General features: G+C 40.4%; 4 protein-coding genes across 4 annotated transcripts; 3 read left to right on the plus strand and 1 right to left on the minus strand.

Moving 5' to 3' along the window:
* Positions 1-1,301: 1,301 nt before the first annotated feature.
* On the minus strand, positions 1,302-3,931 carry LOC311494294 (putative nuclease HARBI1). Its single transcript, XM_084553271.1, has one exon. The coding sequence runs from the start codon at positions 3,665-3,667 to the stop codon at positions 2,639-2,641; it is 1,029 nt and encodes a 342-aa protein (XP_084409397.1). The 5' UTR covers positions 3,668-3,931; the 3' UTR covers positions 1,302-2,638.
* A 3,237-nt stretch (positions 3,932-7,168) lies between these two features.
* On the plus strand, positions 7,169-8,892 carry LOC311489494 (immunoglobulin kappa light chain-like; the record flags this gene model as incomplete). The annotated part of the gene is made up of 5 exons (XM_084546600.1): positions 7,169-7,223; positions 7,353-8,057; positions 8,186-8,305; positions 8,403-8,446; positions 8,550-8,892. 5 exons carry the CDS (start codon positions 7,169-7,171, stop codon positions 8,667-8,669), a joined length of 1,044 nt encoding a protein of 347 aa, XP_084402726.1. The 3' UTR covers positions 8,670-8,892.
* A 3,866-nt stretch (positions 8,893-12,758) lies between these two features.
* LOC311486668 (uncharacterized protein) lies at positions 12,759-15,274 on the plus strand. The gene is made up of 5 exons (XM_084542614.1): positions 12,759-13,282; positions 13,410-14,114; positions 14,245-14,364; positions 14,461-14,504; positions 14,606-15,274. The coding sequence occupies exons 1-5, from the start codon at positions 13,228-13,230 to the stop codon at positions 14,723-14,725; spliced, it is 1,044 nt and encodes a 347-aa protein (XP_084398740.1). The 5' UTR covers positions 12,759-13,227; the 3' UTR covers positions 14,726-15,274.
* A 2,611-nt stretch (positions 15,275-17,885) lies between these two features.
* LOC311485578 (uncharacterized protein) lies at positions 17,886-20,477 on the plus strand. Its single transcript, XM_084541098.1, has 5 exons — positions 17,886-18,813; positions 18,941-19,636; positions 19,765-19,884; positions 19,982-20,025; positions 20,129-20,477. Exons 1-5 carry the CDS (start codon positions 18,759-18,761, stop codon positions 20,270-20,272), a joined length of 1,059 nt encoding a protein of 352 aa, XP_084397224.1. The 5' UTR covers positions 17,886-18,758; the 3' UTR covers positions 20,273-20,477.
* The last annotated feature ends 733 nt before the right edge of the window (positions 20,478-21,210 follow it).

A 21,210-nucleotide genomic window follows, 5' to 3' on the forward strand; every position in this document is an offset into this window, starting at 1 on the left:
AGGACAGATACTCTGCAGGTAACTGGTACTTTCTTATATCCCAACTAAAAGCTTTAATGTTTAATTGTACTAGTTTCAAGTTGGCTTAACAAAAACCTTTCTATTTCATGGCTAGAGTGTCAAGGAAGATTTTCAGCTCCCTCCACAACAAATGCAGAGGTGAATATTACACTGTGTAGTAGTTGAATGGCATAAACATATAAATAATTGTCTTGTAAAGTAAAATCAAATCTTAATCTACTAATATGTATTTTGTCACCAGAGTCACCACGATGCAGACCACCTCCATTATGCTGCTTTAAATGTCAACCAACCCAACAGATCTGGAAGAAGGAGGGACAATGCCAAGACTGAATGTGTTTACTCCAGCGTAAAACAATAGACGGGACATGCTTCAGTTAGACATTCCTTGAAAAAGAAGAAGCCATTTCTTAGCCTGTGTTTTGTCTTAGCCTGTGTTTTGTCTTTGCTCGCCTGTGTTTTGTCTTTGCTGATTTTAGCCTCTGTGAGGCACTTTGTATTGCTTTTAGTATGAAAAGTGCCATACAAATAAAATTTGATTTGATTTGACTTAAGAGACGAGCTAATGGACAATGTGTCTAACTCTGGAGGTGATAAGATTTGGGAAGGTGTGTTGGAAAGGGCCAATGTCTTAACTAATCTTCAGACAAATCGTAGAAATGACAAGAGACTGGGTTGCTCATAGCCAAATTACAAAGAGGTTACGTGTTGAAAAAAATGCACTGCAAGATCGCAGCATGAATTATTTTGTGTCTTTCATTACGACTTCTGCACAGTTCCACTGAGACGCCACACATACCCTAAATCACCTTAAGTACAGTCTCCAACCAAAACGACAATCTCCTATCTCCTAGCATTAACAGTGATTTGGTGACTCCAGCAACGACCATATTCCTTTTTTTTGTGTCAACGCCTTACATCACCATTTTATGTGATCTATGTAACTAAGGTTGCAGGTTATGGAAAAACCATGAGGGTGAAGATATTTGTTCCTAGCATTGGCCAATTTACAATTTTAGTCTTGTAGTTCGAGACAGTCTTCCTAAGAATCATTTGAGGAAATGTCTTTAAAGAAACACAAAATTACTTCGAAGAGACAAAGCTCTCTTGCTTTTCATCTTTGGATAGGTTTCATGATGTACCACAACAGTTATGTCTTGCAAAATGCTTCCGTTTTCAGTTACAGTCTCCTCCAACGACACTTAGGCCCGGTTTCACAGACAAGGCTTATATCAAGTCAGGAGTAGGCCTAAGTCAGACTAGTAAAGCTAGTTCATTTAAGCGGCTTGCATGAACGTGGCTTACATTTGTCTTAGTTAGTCCCAGACTGTGGAGTCCTGGAGTAAGCTTAAACGAGAACACCTGGGTCAAGCCTCATTAGCCTAAGTGGGAGCACAGCCTGTTAGCCTATTGGTGCTCATAAAAACCTGGAATGGAATTGAGGACAGCGTTGCTGGAGGGAATTCTGACACCAAACATGGCTGGAGGTAAAAGAAAACGCTCTAAGAACTATACTGAATATGAAAAAACTCTACTTAAACAGATTGTGGGAACTCATGCTGTTATTGAAAGTAAAGGCCACAGTGCTGCTATTGAACAAAGGAAGAGGAGTGCTTGGGCTGCCATTTGTAGTGAATTCAATGCAAATGAAAATGTAACCACAAGAGCGGTACAGCAACTGCAGGTGAGACATGTCAATTATGATCTGTATATCACAGATGTCATATAGTTTTGTGACATTGTCTATATTGAATGATATCTGCATTCATAGACTCTGTGGAAGAACATCAAATTAGATTTGAAAAAAAGGAATGCAGAGGCCAGAAGAGAGAGATTTACTACTGGTGGTGGACCCCCACCTAGTAAAGACAAGACTGATGAATTGGCGGACTTGTTGACTGGGATAATAGAGGACCAGCAACCTCTGGATGGTATACCAGATGATGACCATTTGGACAGTGGACATGAAGAACTGAGCACAAATGGTAAATATATGATAGAAAGCAAATTAGTTACCTCATTCTGTACATACAGATTATTCCACTGTCTGTGTTTATTTTATTTCATTTCATGTGAGTTTTTGTATCTAACAGTGATCTTTTCACAGAGGAAACCATTCTAACCCTGGTGGAAGAGCCAGTGCACAGTGACTGTTCACCCTCCACATCTGGTACGGCATCCCAGAGAAAAGATACTGTCACCACCTTCCAGCAGAGACCAAAAAGGATGTCCATGCATGAAAAGTTAGCCTTAGAATTTCATGAGCTGAAAATGAAATATCTGAAAGAAGAGCATGACATGAAAATGAGAATTTTACAGGTCGAATTAGATATGAAATTAGAAGAGAGAGCTGTTCAAAGAAAGATGCATGAGACAGCTATATAGTGTAATGAAATATCTTGTGAAAATAAATTGTGAGTGATTGTGAAATTGTGAGAGTGTGAATAACGTAAACACCACTACCTACATTTTAGAACAGCCTTGGTTAAGTTTCCCATTTAATTTTTCTGCACACTATTTATATATGTTGTACACAACAAACAAAACAAGCAAGGCAAAAGGCAAGGCAAAAACAAGCCGTAATCAATGCATTCCATGGTTAAATGTATTTTTTTTTCTAACTGAAGTGCTGCAATGTGAAAGCAGCTCTGAGCGCAAGTCCTCCTTGGTTATTTTCTGCCACGGGCATGGGCACATTTGGATCAATCTGGTCTTCCATTGGAGGGTCAGGACAATTATGCTGCTTCAGGTAGTTGTGCAGCACAGCTGTAGCAATGATCACCTTGCAGCATCTTCTTGGCTCAAAGCGAAGTGTATTGCGTAAAGCCTGGAATCGATTCTTCCACACTCCAAACATACGCTCGACCATCCCTCTAGTGCGAATATGAGCTCTGTTGTATCTTTGCTGCTCAGTTGTTGTGGGATGTGGCCAAGGTGTGAATAAATAGGAACTCTGAGCATATCCACTGTCACCAAGTAGTAGTCCACTATGTTGCCCTCTCTCAAACTGAGCACACAATGAAGAGTTGTGAAAAATCCTTGAATCATGTGTTGCTCCTTTCCAACGGGCAACAATGTTTGAAAACTCTAAATTGGGAGTGCATACAGCCTGGACATTGATGGAAAACCAGTTCTTACGGTTCCTGTACTCCTCAGCATCAGGAGTTGATGGACACTTGATTTCAACATGACATCCATCTATACAGCCAATCACTCCCGGGAAGTTCCCATATTCATAGAAACGTATTTTATAGTTGGCTTGCTCAGCAGCATCAGGGAACATAATGTACAGATTTCTCAGTTCACAAATGGCACTGCAGACATTGTGAACTATTCTACAGACTGTTGCTTCACTGACACCACACAAATCACCAGTCTCACGATGAAAGGTTCCAGATGCCAAGAATCTCAAAGTGATCAGAACTTGGAAAGAACTTGGTACAGGCCTTCCTCTTTGAGACATGGAGGAAAGTCTAGGCTCAAGCAATGTAATGATCTCCAATGCATCTTCTTTGTACATACGGAAGCGGTCTCGGAAAGTTATTTCATCGTACTGATTCAATGGATTGCTCCTGTCCACAGGTATTTGTCTGGCTGGCCTCTGTAGTGAATATTGGTCTTCATTTAGATATTCCAAATACTCCATGCTCCCAAACCATCTGTGCTCCCTTTCACAAACACTACCAAGCTGAAGTTAAACCTGCCTCTTTGCAGGATTAATATAAACTACAATTTAGTCCTAGAGTAGCTCTAATCTACCCTCTTGCAATTGGCTTTGTTTAATCCAGAACAGACAAAATCTATGACTAATTTAAGATAGGTCTCTGCAAGTGACTTAAAGTTAAGCAAGCTCAAACAGCATTTTAGTCTGGGATTAGGCTTAAGCCTTGTCTGTGAAACCGGGCCTTAAGTATGTAGCCTTGAACTAGTCCCTAGTCATGTGAGATTTTCATAGGTAACACCCACAGATGTGCCTATTTGAACCCCAACTCCCCTCCAGGCCTTCAGAACTGAATAAGCTACTTGGATGAATGGTAAAACATCTTCAAGAGACTCCAGAAGTCCAGTTGTCTTTCTTTAGCTTTTCTTTGGATATGCCATGACCTGGATGACTGAGAACCTTCAAATACATGTTCCATTTTTGTATTGCCTTTATTGTGATGTCTATGTGAGGTAATGTTGAGATAGAACAAAGAAGTCTGCTTTTAGAGGAGGTCAGAGTGGATGGATGGGTCAACAGAACACCAGGCTGTAGAGGTATACAGACACTTAGTCCATCTAAGTCCATTAAATCCACACGGGGGGTAGCAGTTGGGATATACCCTGCCATTGGTGCATCCTCCTCACCATCCACTGCCTGTGTGTCATGGTTTTCAAAACATGCTTGGCTACATGAAACACCTACAACTCTGCTAATGGTTCTAATTGTCCAATAAGGCAGACCGCCTTGGTTCTTCAGGTGAACACTTATGAATAACTACCAAGAACACACTGACAACATTTACTGTCCAAAGGAACATTCGTGCATGTATCACATCTGACGCAACTCTAGCAGTGTCATGCAACACTGACTTGAGTAGTGTACTAATCCACTCCAGTTCACATGAGCATCTGTGATACTCAAGCCACATACTGCTAGCAAATGGTCTGAGTTTTTAGTGAGTCCAGTGGGCTCGTGACTGTGGGTTAAGTGACCATCTTGTAATTCTTGACCCAAACACTGTTAAGCCTCTGTAGCTGACTGTATGGCTAGCTAGTTAAGGTTGAAGACTAATCAATAGAAGCATCAAGTGTCGACCTCAAAATACAAAACATAATCTTTATATATATATATATATATATATACACACACACACATATACATATATATATATATATACACACACACACATATATATATATATATATATATGTATATACACACACACATATACATATATATATATATACACACACACACATATACATACATATATATATATATATATATATATTTATGGGAAGAGGAGCAGATCACCTGGAGGGACAAGCCCCTACACGGCATGTACCACCGCCAAATTGAAGAAGTGGCTGATATCGAGAAGACCTACCAATGGCTAGAAAAGGCTGGACTCAGAGACAGCACAGAGGCACTGATCATGGCAGCACAAGAACAGGCCCTAGGTACAAGAGCCATAGAGGCCAAGATCTACAAGAGCAGATCAGATCCAAGGTGCAGACTATGCAAAGATGCCCCTGAAACAGTCCAGCACATAATAGCAGAGTGTAAGATGCTAGCCGGGTCAGCATACATGGAGAGACACAACCAAGTGTCTGGAATAGTGTACAGGAACATCTGTACCCAGTATGGAATAGAAGTACCCAAATCCCAATGGGCCGCACCACAGAAGGTGGCTGAGAACAACAGGGCCAAGGTGCTGTGGGACTTCAGCTTCCAGACTGACAAACAGGTCCTGGCTAACCAACCAGACATAGTGGTGGTAGACAAAGAGAAGAAGAAGGCGGTGGTGATAGATGTGGCGATACCAGCAGACGCCAACATCAGAAAGAAGGAACACGAGAAAGTTGAGAAGTACCAAAGGTTGAAAGAAAGGCTGGAGCAGATGTGGAAGGTCAAGGCGAGCGTGATCCCCGTAGTAGTAGGAGCACTCGGGGCAGTGACCCCCAAACTGGGGGAGTGGCTCCAACAGATCCCAGGAACAACATCAGAAGCCTAAGGCCAGAAGAGCGCAGTCCTAGGAACAGCTAAGATACTGCGCAGAACCCTCAAACTCCTAGGCCTCTGGTAGAGGACTCGAGCTTGAGGATGACACAGATACCACCCGAGGAGGGTGAGAGGGACGTTTTTTTTTTTTTTAATATATATATATATATATATATATATATATATTTCAACTTAGAGAGCCTACTGGTGTTCTTATTGACTTGCGGAAACCACATCTTTTTGCCAGAACCCAACTGCTTTGCCATCCTTTCTGCACCGACAGACTGGGCTGCATTATTTCACAGGAATACATTATCGGTTTACTTGAATGCACTGGAAGCGAAAGATCACTTAAACTTATTGAACACAGTGCTTATCCAGTCAGGCATAACATTATGAACACCTTTCTAATATTGTGTAGGTCTCCCTTACGCTTCCAAAACAGTTGTAACTCATCAGAGAATGGACATGGGCCTTCGGAGGGTGTCCTGTGGTGTCTGGCAACAGAATGTTGTTAGTGGGGGCCTTTGGATCCTATGTGTTGAGGGGAGGGCGCTTTGTGGATCAGGCTTGTTACAGTGGATCCTATAGATACTTGATCAGTTTGTGATCTAGGGAATTTAGAGGCCAGGATTTTTTGGTGTGTGTGCCTGTGTTAGGCTGCATTCTGCTGGGGATGGCTGCTGCTATCAAGGAGTGACATTGCTATGGGGTGGGGGTGCCTGGTCTGGTCTAGGTGGGTGGTACATGTTTAAGTAACATCCACATGAATACCAGGTCCAGACGTTTCCAAGCAAAACTTTGAACTGTCACAAGATGGTCAATGTTATTCACTTCACCTCTCAGTGGTTGTAATGTTGTTGTGGCTGATGGGTGTACATTACAATCGAACAACAAAAAGAGTTGCCTGATATATTCTATTGTCCACTGTACTGATGTGGCATGAAAAATATATAGAAAAAAGCACATTTCAGAACTTTACACGATTATGTGATTTATATAAGTGTCATGTTGGTTTCTTCAAATCAGCACAAATTACAATATTGTTTTTCTCTGTCACATACCTGTATCTTCAACCATGGATAAACTCATAAAAACCTGGGATCATCATTGTTTCTTACAAACCACTGCGATTCTGTATGATTGTGCTGTATTTGCAAAGTTATAATAACATAGTAACGTCCACTACCACAATCCATTTAAGCAAAACTAAAGTGTACCACAGCTTCATAATAGCTTGCATGTACGAAGGTCACTCATTTGTCAGTGAGTTTAGGGGTGTGCTTCAGATAGCTCTCCACATGTAATTCTTTATAAGGAACTGCTGTAGGTGGCAGCTAACTTGTCCTCTTGTTCACTTATTGGCCAATCAGCACAGTCCTGTCTCTGGGGAGTGTAGATTGCATCGAAGTGCTTTTCATTTACCAAAGCGATTTCAACAGAATGACATCTCTGATGTTTGTTTTCTACCTGACATGTCTGTTCTTGTGGGAAATGGGTGAGTTGTGTTTCTATAAAAGCTGTTAATGTGTTTAATGTGTAGTCTGTCTGGGTATACTTTTTTTCTGGTTGTGTTATAATTCAGCAAGGACAAATTAATTGTGCTTTGTTTTCTATTTCACTGCAGCTGAGATGAATAATTCAAAAGAGCGAACAACAGTGCACCAAGACCAGCGCTTTATATCGGCTAATGTGGGAGATGACTTAACTTTGCAGTGTATTTATGAGGATGACGCTGCAAAGTATTACTGGTATAAGCAAACACTGGAGCAGAAGCTGCAGCTTATCTCTGTTGCCTACAAATTTGACAAAAAGGGCACTTTTCATGATGATTTCAAGGACAATCCACGGTTCTCACAGGAAACTGAACCCGGGAAAACCCACTTAATCATTTCAAATTTACAACCTTCAGACACAGGTACTTACTTCTGTGCAAGTGGCCGTTCATACGAGTTTGAATTTGGGGATGGCACCAAAGTCAGTGTAAAGGGTTCAGGTTCAAACGTCAACGCTTCAGTTCATCAGTCTTCATCTGAGACCGTGCAGCCAGGAGGCTCTGTGACTCTGAACTGCACAGTACACACTGGAAGCTGTGACAAAGAACACAGTGTTTACTGGTTCAAAGACTCTGAAGAGTCTCATCAAAAAATAATTTACACCCATGGAGGTGGGAATGATCAGTGTGAGAGGAATCCCAACAATCAAACAAACACCTGTGTCTACAACCTGCTGATGAAGAGCCTGAATCAATCTCATGCTGGGATCTACTACTGCGCTGTTGCCTCATGTGGACACATACTATTTGGAAATGGGACCAGGCTGGACCTTCGAAGTGAGTAAAATTTTTTGTCAGGAACTCTATCATTTGATGACCAGTCATTTGTTTTTATATTACAATCAAACTTTGTTAAATCTGAGAAAAAGATCTGAAAGATCTGTTTCTCATGTCTGGATTTTCAGGTGAGGTGAAATCTCATCTTTTGGTGCATGTCTTGAGTGGAACTTTGGCATTCACCATCGCCCTCTGTGTTTCACTGTCTTTCTTACTGTATAAGATTAACAAGGACAGCCACTCTGCAGGTAACTGGTACTTTCTTATATCCCAACTAAAAGTTTTAATGTTTAATTGTAGTAATTTTAAGTTGGCTTAACAAAAAACTTTCTATTTCATGGCTAGAGTGTCAAGGAAGATTTTCAGCTCCCTCCACAACAAATGCAGAGGTGAATATTACACTGTGTAGTAGTTGAATGGCATAAACATATAAATAATTGCCCTGTAAACCAAAATCAAATCTTAATCTACTAATATGTATTTTGTCACCAGAGTCACCACGATGCAGACCACCTCCATTATGCTGCTTTAAATGTCAACCTGCCCAACAGATCTGGAAGAAAGAGGGACAACGCCAAGACTGAATGTGTTTACTCCAGCGTAAAACAATAGACGGGACATGCTTCAGTTAGACATTCCTTGAAAAAGAAGAAGCCATTTCTTAGCCTGTGTTTTGTCTTAGCCTGTGTTTTGTCTTTGCTCGCCTGTGTTTTGTCTTTGCTGATTTTAGCCTCTGTGAGGCACTTTGTATTGCTTTTAGTATGAAAAGTGCCATACAAATAAAATTTGATTTGATTTGACTTAAGAGACGAGCTAATGGACAATGTGTCTAACTCTGGAGGTGATAAGATTTGGGAAGGCATGTTGGAAAGGGCCAATGTCTTAACTTATCTTCAGAGAAATCGTAGAAATGACAAGAGACTGGGTTGCCCATAGCCAAATTACAAAGAGGTTACGTGTTGAAAAAAATGCACTGCAAGATCGCAGCATGAATTATTTTGTGTCTTTCGTTACGACTTCTGCACAGTTCCACTGAGATGCCACACATACCCTAAATCACCGTAAGTACAGTCTCCAACCAAAACGACAATCTCCTGTTGTTTGCTCCTTAATTCTCCACAAATTAAGACGTGACTGTCACTCTTCAGCTGATTTATCAGTGTGTAATGTGTGTAATCCGAAGCCTCTGCCTTATTTACCATATTTAGAGTTTCATGATGGATATCCGCACAGTGTCCATTTGTACAAGGGACTTACATGATTCAAAGTCAACTCCTGTCTTTTACTGTCATAATATCATTTTTAACTGCATATTGATTGAAATAAACTGAATCAAATTATGAAACAACTCAAAATGTGTGTGTGTGTGAGTGCAGTTATTCAAACCATTTGGATGTCTGGTGTTGTGCACAAAGCATTAATGGTCCTCACTCAGTCCAGGTCAATACTAGCATTAACAGTGATTTGGTGACTCCAGCAACAACCATATTGCTTTTTTTGTGTCAACGCCTTACATCATCATTTTATGTGATCGATGTAACTAAGGTTGCAGGTTATGGAAAAACCATGAGGGTGAAGATATTTGTTCCTAGCATTGGCCAATTTACAATTTTAGTCGTGTAGTTCGAGACAGTCTTCCGAAGAATCATTTGAGGAAATGTCTTTAAAGAAACACACAATTACTTCGAAGAGACAAAACTCTCCTTCTTTTCATCTTTGGATAGGTTTCATGATGTACCACAACAGTTATGTCTTGCAAAATGCTTCCATTTTCAGTTACAGTCTCCTCCAACGACACTTAGTATGTAGCCTTGAACTAGTCCCCAGTCATATGAGATTCTCATAGGTAACACCCACACATGTGCCCATTTGATCCCCAACTCCCCACCAGTCCTTCAGAACTGAAGAAGCTACTTGGATGAATGACAAAACATCTTCAAGAAACTCTCGAAGTCCAGTTGTCTTTCTTTAGCTTTTTTTGGATTTGCCATGACCTGGATGACTGAGAAACTTCAAATACATGTTCCATTTTTTTATTGATTTTTTTATGATGTCTATGTGAGGTAATGTTGAGATAAAACATCAAAGTCTACATTTAGAGGAGGTCGGAGTGGATGGATGGGTCAACAGAACACCAGGCTGTAGAGGTATACAGACACTTAGTCCATCTAAGTCCATTAAAACCACACAGGGGTTGCATTTGTGGGTGCATATTGTTTAGGTAGTCTGACTCATTACATGTAGACAGTTGGGATATACCCTGTCATTGGTGCATCCTCCTCCCCATCCACTGTCTGGGTGTCATGGTTTTGAAAATATACTTGGCTACAGGAAACACCTACAACTCTGGGAATGGTTCTAATTGTCCAATAAGGCAGACCACCTTGGTTCTTAAGGTGAACACTTATGAATAACTACAAAGAACACACTGACAACATTTACTGTCTAAAAGGAACATTCGTGCATATATCACATCTGACGCAACTCTAGCACTGTCATGCAACACTGACTTGAGTAGTGTACTAATCCACTCCATTTCAAATGAGCGTCTGTGATACTAGAGCCACATACTGCTAGCAAATGGTCTGTATTTTTAGTCAGTCCAGTGGGCTCGTGACTGTGGGTGAAGTGAGCATCTTGTAATTCTTGACCCAAACACTGTTAAGCCTCTGTAGCTGACTGTATGGCTAGCTAGTTAAGGTTGAAGACTGATCAATAGAAGCATCAAGTGTTGAACCACAAAATAAAAAACGTAATCTTTATATATATATATATATATATATATAAAGTTAACTTAGGGAGTCTACTGATGTTCTTATTGACTTGCAGAAACCATATCTTTTTTCCAGAACCCAACTGCTTTGCCATCCTTTCTACACCAACAGACTGGGCAGCATTATTTCACAGGAATACATTGTGGGTTTACTTGAATGCACTGCAAGCAAAAGATCACTTAAACGTATTTAACTCAGTGCTTATACAATCAGGCATAACATTATGAACACCTTTCTAATATTGTGTAGGTCTCCCTTATGCCTCCAAAACAGTTGTGACTAATCAGACAATGGACATGGGCCTTCTGAGGGTGTCCTGTGGTGTCTGGCAACAGAATGTTGTTAGTGGGGTCCTCTGGATCCGATGTGTTAAGGGGAGGGCCCTCTGTGGATCAGGTTTGTTCCAGTGCATCCTATAGATCAGGGGTATTCAACTAAAATCTGAAAAGGTCCAGTCAGATAAAATCTCCTCAAGCAAAGGTCCAGAACATCATAATGTCTAACTTGCGTTATGATTGTGATATATACAGAAGTGGCCTAGTAGTTGTATCAACGTCTGTAATCAACAATGGACTCTCAAATCACAGAAAATACAAGTGAAAAACATTTTAACAAAATTTGTTGTTAACATTGAAACATATATAATACACTACTTTAGATATAGCGTTATAGCCTATGAACAATCTTCTATTATCGTTTTATTATCATTATCAAGTTAAAGAAGGGCTGCATTTTAAAATGATATTCATATTGTGCATCTTAAAATAAAGTGCTTAATTTCATAAAATAAATAAAGTGTAGCAGCAGCTTGAGTCTCCCCTTTTCTGTAATTTTCACATCTCAATTATAGTCTCAACCAATTTTACAACATATAGTGTATTTTTCATATTGGGCTCTGAGACTGCTAATTTTCTGGGACCTCAGTTCAGACTTTGATGTGTACGATTGTTCAAAAGCTTTGTGCTTTGTCTCATAGTGGCGTTTCACATTGCCACTTTTAATTAGTGCCACGGTCTCTGAACATATGACACACTGCTTTTGTGCTATCTGCGGGAAGAATGAACAGGTATGCGTCGGTCAATTCCGTATTGAATGCTCGGTATTCGCTGTCTACTTTTCTTCTCTTAGAAAGCGCCGTAATTATTTGACTTCTCCAGACTCCCACTCACTTGTCCGTCCGTCTTCTCTACCTGTACCGTTATAAACTCCTCGCCTCTTACTCACCTCTTCCAACTGTCTGCATGAGTCGCGAATAGCAATGTGACGTGCCTTGAATGTAAACATTTTATTGGCTGAGTAGCATCACCCGGGTGGCTTAACTCGCACGCGGGTTGGTTTGTAAATTTCCTGGTCAACTAATCCAGTACCGTAAACCTCGGCGTAAAGCCAGGTAAAGCCTATAAAAGCTGTGCCGCTTAAAATACAAGCGCCCCGTCAAAATTAAAAATAATTTAATAATTTGTTGACTATAGGTTCGGTCCGTATGGCATGGCGTCTGGGTCCGTACTCGGACCCCGGTCCGCCTGTAAGTGACCCCTGCTATAGATACTTGATCAGTTATGGATCTGGGAAATTTGGAGGCCAGGTGTTTTGGTGTGTCTGCCTGTGTCAGGCTGCATCCTGCTGGGGATGGCTGCTGCCATCAAGGAGTGACATTGCTATGGGGTGGGGGTGCCTGGTCTGGTCTAGGTGGGTGCTACATGTCTAAGTAACATCCACATGAATACCAGGTCCAGACGTTTCCAAGCAAAACATTGAACTTTCACAAGATGGTCAATGTTATTCACTTCACCTCTCAGTGGTTTTAATGTTGTTGTGGCTGATCGGCGTACATTACAATAGAACAACAAAAAGAGTTGCCTGACATATTCTATTGTCCACTGTACTGATGTGGCATGAAAAATATACAGAAAAATACACATTTCAGAACTTTATATGATTATGTGATTTGTATAAGTGTCATATTGGTTTCTTCAAATCAGCACAAATTATAATATTGTTTTTCTCTGTCACATACCTGTATCCTCAACCATGGATAAACTCATAAAAACCTGGGACCATCATTGTTTCTTACACACCGCTGCCATTCTGGATGATTGTGCAGTATTTGGAAAGTTATAATAACATAGTAACGTCCACTACCACAATCCATTTAAGTAAAACTAAAGTGTACTACATCTTCATAATAGCTTGTATGTACGAAGGACACTCATTTGTCAGTGAGTTTAGGGGTGTGCTTCAGATAGCTCTCCACATGTGATTCTTTATAAGGAACTGCTGTAGGTGGCAGCTAACTTGTCCTCTTGTTCACTTATTGGCCAATCAGCACAGTCCTGTCTCTGAGGAGTGTAGATTGCATCGAAGTGCTTTTCATTTACCAAAGCGATTTCAACAGAATGACATCTCCGATGTTTGTTTTCTGCCTGACATGTCTGTTCTTGTGGGAAATGGGTGAGTTGTGTTTCTATAAAAGCTGTTAATGTGTTTAATGTGTAGTCTGTTTGAATATATATTTTCTGGTTATGTTATAATTCAGCCAGGACAAATTAATTGTGTTTTGTTTTCTATTTCACTTCAGCTGAGATGAATAATTCAAAAGAGCAAACAACAGTGCACCAACACCAGCGCTTTATATCGGCTAATGTGGGAGATAAGTTAACTTTGAAGTGTATTTATGAGGATGACGTTGCAAAGTATTACTGGTATAAGCAAACGCTGGAGCAGAAGCTGCAGCTTATCTCTGTTGCTTATAAGTTTGAGAAAAGGGGCACTTTTCGTGATGAGTTCAAGGACAATCCACGGTTCTCACAGGAAAATGAACCTGGGAAAAGCCACTTAATCATTTCAGATTTACTACCTTCAGACACAGGTACTTACTTCTGTGCAAGTGGCCTTTCATATGTGTTTGAATTTGGGGATGGCACCAAAGTCAGTGTAAAGGGTTCAGGTTCAAATGTCAAAGCTTCAGTTCATCAGTCTTCATCTGAGACCGTGCAGCCAGGAGGCTCTGTGACTCTGAACTGCACAGTACACACTGGAAGCTGTGACAAAGAACACAGTGTTTACTGGTTCAAAGACTCTGAAGAGTCTGATCGAAAAATCATTTACACCCATGGAGGTGGGAATGATCAGTGTGAGAGGAATCCCAACAATCAAACAAACACCTGTGTCTACAACCTGCTGATGAAGAACCTGTCTCAATCTCATGCTGGGATCTACTACTGTGCTGTTGCCTCATGTGGACACATACTGTTTGGAAATGGGACCAGGCTGGACCTTCGAAGTGAGTAAAAGTTTTTGTCAGGAACTCTCTCATTTGATGACCAGTCATTTGTTTTTTTATATTATAATCAAACTTTGTTAAATCTGAGAAAAAGATCTGAAAGATCTGTTTCTAATGTCTGGATTTTCAGGTGAGGTGAAATCTCATCTTTTGGTGCATGTCTTGAGTGGAACTTTGGCATTCACCATCGCCCTCTGTGTTTCACTGTCTTTCTTACTGTATAAGATCAACAAGGACAGCCACTCTGCAGGTAACTGGTACTATTTATAACCCAGCTAAAAGCTTTAATGTTTAATTGTAGTCATTTCAAATTGGGTTAACGGAAAACTTTCTGTTTCACGACTAGAGTGTCAAGGAAGATTTTCAGCTCCCTCCACAACAAATGCAGAGGTGAATATTACACTGTGCAGTAGTTTAATGGCATAAACATAAATAACTGCCCTGTAAACCAAAATCATATCTGAATCTACTAATGTGTATTTTGTCACCAGAGTCACCACGATGCAGACCACCTCCATTATGCTGCTTTAAATGTCAACCTGCCCAACAGATCCAGAAGAAAGAGGGACAACGCCAAGACAGAATGTGTTTACTCCAGCGTAAAACAATAGACAAGACATGCTTCATTTGGACATTCCTTGAAAAAGAAAGAAGCCATTTCTTAAGAGGCAAGCTAATGGACAATGTGTTTAACTCTTGAAGTGAGAATAATTGCGAAGCTCTGTTGGAAAGGGCCAATGTCTCAACTATTCATCAGACAAATCGTAGAAATGACAAGTGAAACAAGCTACGCGCTGAATAAAATGCACTGCAAGACCGCAGCATAAATTGTCTTGTGTCTTTCGTCACGACTTCTGCACAGTTCCACTGAGGAGCCACACATACCCTAAACCACCTTAAGTACAGTCTCCAATCAAAAGGACAATCTCTTGTTGATGCTCCCTAATTCTCCACAAATTAAGACGTGACTGTTGCTCTTTAGTTGATTTATTAAGCAATTTTTTAAGAAAAACATATCAGTGTGTAATGTGTGTAATCAGAAGCCTCTGCCTTATTTATCGTTTTGTGTAGAGTTTCATGATGATACCTGCACAGTGTCCATTTGTACAGGGACTTACATGATTCAAAGTCAACTCTTATCTTTTACCGTCATAATATCCTTTTAATCTTCATACTGATGAAATAAACTGAATCAAATTATTAAACAACTCAAAAGGTGTGTGTGTGTGTGTGTGTGTGTGTGTGTGTGTGAGTGCACCTATTCAAGCCATTTAGATGTCTGGTGTTGTGCACAAAGCATTAATGGGCTTCACTCACTCCAGGTCAACACTAGCATTAACAGTGTTTTGGTGACTTCACCAATTACCATATTCCTTTTTTTGTGTCAATGCCTTACATCATCATTTTATGTGATTGGTGTAACTAAGCTTGCAGGTTATGGAAAAACCATAAGGGTGAAGATATTTGTTCCTTGAGTTGGCCAGTTTACAATTTTAGTGGTGCAGTTCGAGACAGTCTTCCTACGAATCATTTGAGGAAGTGTCTTTAAAGAAACACACCATTCAACTGAAGAGACAAATCTCCCCTGTTTTTCATCTTTGGATAGGTTTCATGATGTACCACAATAGTTATGTCTTGCAAAATGTTTCCTTTTTCAGTTACGGTCTCCTTCAATGACACTTAAGCATCTAGCCTTTAACTAGTCCCCAGTCATATGAGATTCTCATAGGTAACACCCACATATGTGCCTATTTGAACCCCAACTCCCCACCAGCCCTTCAGAACTGAAGAAGCTACTTGGATGAATGGCAAAACATCTTCAAGAAACTCTAGAAGTCCAGTTGTCTTTCTTTAGCTTTTTTCTTTTGGATTTGCCATGACCTGGATGACTTAGGACCTTCAAATGCATGTTCCATTTTTATATTGCCTTTATTGTGATGTCTATGTGAGGTAATGTTGAGATCGAATAACAAAGTCTACACTTAGTTTCCATTAAGTTTGGTGTTCTGTTGACCCATCCATCCACTCTGATCTCCTCTATCACAGAAAACCGTGTTGCTTCCTGTTTCCAACCAGCAGTCACCTTATAGCACGAAAAAGATTGTTAAAGAAGTGGTCATTTTAACAGAATCCATACTGTTTTGTGAGTTAAGATGACTGTCAGAAAAGTCTTCTATAGGACATCCTGTAGGATATGGACAACCAATTGATTGTGTTGTAAAATTTGGTAGACTTATCATGTAGCATGGGAGGAGGTGCTACCTTAAAAGCTGTCAGAAAAGTCATAGAACTAAAGTGCCTGTGCGTGTTTACCCAGGGATTACCCAACAGACTAGCAGGGTTGCCTGCTGCTTGTTCAGGCAAGCTCTGTACAGATATAGTTTATGTGATATAAAGTAGACCCCCCTGCTTAGAAGTTAGTATACACTTTACCTGTGTGCACATACCACGATATATCTGAAAGGGCATGAACAGACTACTGACTAGTCTGATCTTTGATGTATAACACTTACTGACATATTTACAGAAGAGCAAAATGAAATTAACATGCTTCACTTTGTAGGATAGCTTTCATAATGAATCACAGTAGTTTTGACAATGTTTCTGCAATGAATGTTGAGAAGAAAATGAGGCAGTAACTGCACTGCAACACTCATGGTTTTGCTTTCAGTCTCTGTCACTGTAGCAGTTACTACAGTGTATGTACTCCTTTTAGAGGAGGTCAGAGTGGATGGATGGGTCAACAGAACACCAGGCTGTAGAGGTATACAGACACTTAGTCCATGTAAGTACATTAAAACCACACGGGCGTTGCATTTGTGGGTGCACATTGTTTAGGTTGTCTGACTCATGACATGTAGACAGCTGGGATATACCCTGTCATTGGTGGCATCCTCCTCCCCAACCACTGTCTGGGTGTCATGGTTTACAAAACATGCTTGGCTACAGGAAACACCTACAACTCTGGTAATGGTTGTAATTGTCCAATAAGGCAGACAGCCTTGGTTCTTAAGGTGAATAACTACAAAGAATACACTGACAACATTTACTGTCTAAAAGGAACATTAGTGTATTCATCACATCTGCCGCAACTCTAGCAGTGTCATACTACTGACTTGAGTAGTGCACTAATCCATTCCAGTTCACATGAGCATCTGTGATACTACAGCCACATACTGCTAGCAATTGGTCTGTGTTTTTAGTGAGTCCAGTGGTCTCGTGACTGTGGGCTAAGTGACCATCTTGTAATTACTGACCCAAACACTGTTAAGCCTCTGTAGCTGACTGTATGACTAGCTAGCTGAGGTTGAAAACTAATCAACAGAAGCATCAAGTGTCGAACCTCAAAACACAAAAACATAATCTTTTTTTTTTTATATATAGCTCAACTTAGGTGTCCCGCTGGTGATCTCACTGACTTGTGGAAACCATGTCTTTTTGCCGGAACCCAACTGCTTTGCCATCCTTTCTGCACCGACAGACTGGGCTGCATTATTTCACAGGAATACCTTGTGCATTTACTTAAATGCACTGTAAGCAAAAGACCACTTAAACTTATTGAACACAGTGCTTATCCGAGCAGGCATAACATTATGAACACCTTTCTAATGTTATGTAGGTCTCCCTAATGCCTCCAAAACAGTTGTGACTCATCAGAGAATGGACATGGGCCTTCAGAGTGTGTCCTGTGGTGTCTGGCAACAGAATGTTGTCAGTGGGGTCCTCTGGATCCTATGTGTTCAGGGTGGCTCCTCTGTGGATCAGGCTTGTTCCAGTGCATCCTATAGATACTTGATCAGTTTGGGATCTAGGGAATTTGGAGGCCAGGTCAACACCTGTAGCTCCTAAAGCGTTTTTTGTGTGTGTGCCTGCGTCAGGCTGCATCCTACTGGGGATGGCTGCTGCCATCAAGGAGTGACATTGCTATGGGGTGGGGGTGCCTGGTCTGGTCTGGTCTAGGTGGGTGGTACATGTCTAAGTAACATCCACATGAATACCAGGTCCAAAAGTTTCCAAGCAAAACATTGAACTGTCACAAGATGGTCGATTTTATTCACTTCACCTCTCAGTGGTTTTAATGTTGTGGCTGATCGGTGTACATTACAATCAAACAACAAAAAGAGTTGCCTGACATATTCTATTGTCCACTGTACTGATGTGGCATGAAAAATATATAGAAAAAAGCACATTTCAGAACTTTATATGATTATGTGACTTGTATAAGTGTCATATTGGTTTCTTCAAATTGGCACAAAATACAATATTGTTTTTCTCTGTCACATACCTGTATCCTCAACCATGGATAAACTCATAAAAACCTGGGATCATCATTGTTTCTCATTGATTAAAACATGGTATCGTACAAAGTGCTGCCATTCTGTATGATTGTGCTGTATTTGGCAAGTAAAACTAAAGTGTACTACATCTTCATAAAAGCTTGTATGTACGAAGGTCACTCATTTGTTAGTGAGTTTAGGGGTGTGCTTCAGATAGCTCTCCACATGTGATTCTTTATAAGGAACTGCTGTAGGTGGCAGCTAACTTGTCCTCTTGTTCACTTATTGGCCAATCAGCACAGTCCTGTCTCTGAAGAGTGTAGATTGCATCGAAGTGCTTTTCATTTACCAAAGCGATTTCAACAGGATGACATCTCCGATGTTTGTTTTCTGCCTGACATGTCTGTTCTTGTGGGAAATGGGTGAGTTGTGTTTCTATAAAAGCTGCTAATGTGTTTAATGTGGAGTCAGTCTGAATATATATTTTCTGGTTATGTTATAATTCAGCCAGGACAAACTAATTGTGCTTTATTTTCTATTTCACTTCAGCTGAGATGAATAATTCAACAGTGCACCAAGACCAGCGCTTTATATCGGCTAATGTGGGAGATAAGTTAACTTTGAAGTGTATTTATGAGGATGACATTGCAAAGTATTACTGGTATAAGCAAACACTGGAGCAGAAGCTGCAGCTTATCTCTGTTGCCTACAAGTTTGACAAAAAGGGCACTTTTCGTGATGAGTTCAAGGACAATCCACGGTTCTCACAGGAAAATGAACCTGGGAAAAGCCACTTAATCATTTCAAATTTACGACCTTCAGACACAGGTACTTACTTCTGTGCCTTTCTGGGCTTTTCATTTGCATTTGAATTTGGGGATGGCACCAAAGTCAGTGTAAAGGATTCAGGCTCAAACATCAACGCTTCAGTTCATCAGTCTTCATCTGAGACCGTGCAGCCAGGAGGCTCTGTGACTCTGAACTGCACAGTACACACTGGAAGCTGTGACAAAGAACACAGTGTTTACTGGTTCAAAGACTCTGAAGAGTCTGATCGAAAAATCATTTACACCCATGGAGGTAGGAATGATCAGTGTGAGAGGAATCCCAACAATCAAACAAACACCTGTGTCTACAACCTGCTGATGAAGAGCCTGAATAAATCTCATGCTGGGATCTACTACTGTGCTGTTGCCTCATGTGGACACATACTGTTTGGAAATGGGACCAGGCTGGACCTTCGAAGTGAGTAAAATCTTTTGTCAGGAACTCTCTCATTTGATGACCAGTCATTTGTTTTTATATTACAATCAAACATTGTTAAATCTGAGAAAAACATCTGAAAGATCTGTTTCTAATGTCTGGATTTTCAGGTGAGGTGAAATCTCATCTTTTGGTGCATGTCTTGAGTGGAACTTTGGCATTCACCATCGCCCTCTGTGTTTCACTGTCTTTCTTACTGTATAAGATTAACAAGGACAGACACTCTGCAGGTAACTGGTACTTTCTTATATCCCAGCTAAAAGCTTTAATGTTTAATTGTAGTCACTTCAAGTTGGCTTAACAGAAAACTTTCTGTTTCACGACTAGAGTGTCAAGGAAGATTTTCAGCTCCCTCCACAAGAAATGCAGAGGTGAATATTACACTGTGCAGTAGTTTAATGGCATAAACATATAAATATCTGCCCTGTAAACAGAAATCATGTCTTAATCTACTAATATGTATTTTGTCACCAGAGTCACCACGATGCAGACCACCTCCATTATGCTGCTTTAAATGTCAACCTGCCCAACAGATCTGGAAGAAAGAGGGACAACGCCAAGACTGAATGTGTTTACTCCAGCGTAAAACAACAGACGGCACATTTGGACATTTCTTGAAAAAAAAGAAGCCATTTCTTAAGAGACGAGCTAATGGACAATGTGTCTAACTCTAGAGGTGATAAGATTTGGGAAGGTGTGTTGGAAAGGGCCAATGTCTTAACTTGTCTTCAGACAAATCCTAGAAATGACAAGGGACTGGGTTGCTCATAGCCAAATTACAAACAGGCTACGTGTTGAAAAAAAATGCACTGCAAGATCGCAGCATAAATTGTCTTGTTTTTTTTGTTACGACTTCTGCACAGTTCCACTGAGACGCCGCACATACCCTTAACCACCTTAAGTTTTGTACAAGGGACTAACATGATTCAAAGTCAACTCTTATCTTTTACTGTCATAATATCCTTTTAATCTTCATATTGATGAAATAAACTGAATCTAATTAATGTGTGCGTGTGTGAGTGCAGTTATTCAAACCATTTAGTGTTGTGCACAAAGCATGAGATGGTCCTCATTCACTCCATGTCGACACTAGCATTAACAGTGATTTGGTGACTCCAGCAACGACTATATTCCTTTTTTAGTGTTAATGCCTTGCATCATCCTTTTATGTGATGTATGCAACTAAGGTTGCAGGTTATGGAAAAACCATGATGATGAAGATATTTGTTCCTAGAGTTGGCCAATTTACAATTTTAGTGGTGTAGTTTGAGACAGTCCTTTCTACGAATCATATGAGGAAGTGTCTTTAAAGAAAGACACCATTCCTTCGAAGATACAAAACTCTCCTGCTTTTCATCTTTGGATAAGTGTCATGATGTACCACTATAGTCATGTCTAGCAAAATGTTTCCGTTTTCAGTTACAGTCTCCTCCAACGACACTTAAATATCTAGCCTTTAACTAGTCCCTAGTCATATGAGATTCTGGTCGGTAACACCCACAGATGTGCCTATTTGAACCCCAACTCCCCACCAGTCATTCAGAACTGAAGAAGAA

Source organism: Chelon labrosus (genome assembly GCF_963514085.1).
Source record: "Chelon labrosus genome assembly, chromosome: 1".
Lineage (NCBI taxonomy): Eukaryota > Metazoa > Chordata > Actinopteri > Mugiliformes > Mugilidae > Chelon > Chelon labrosus.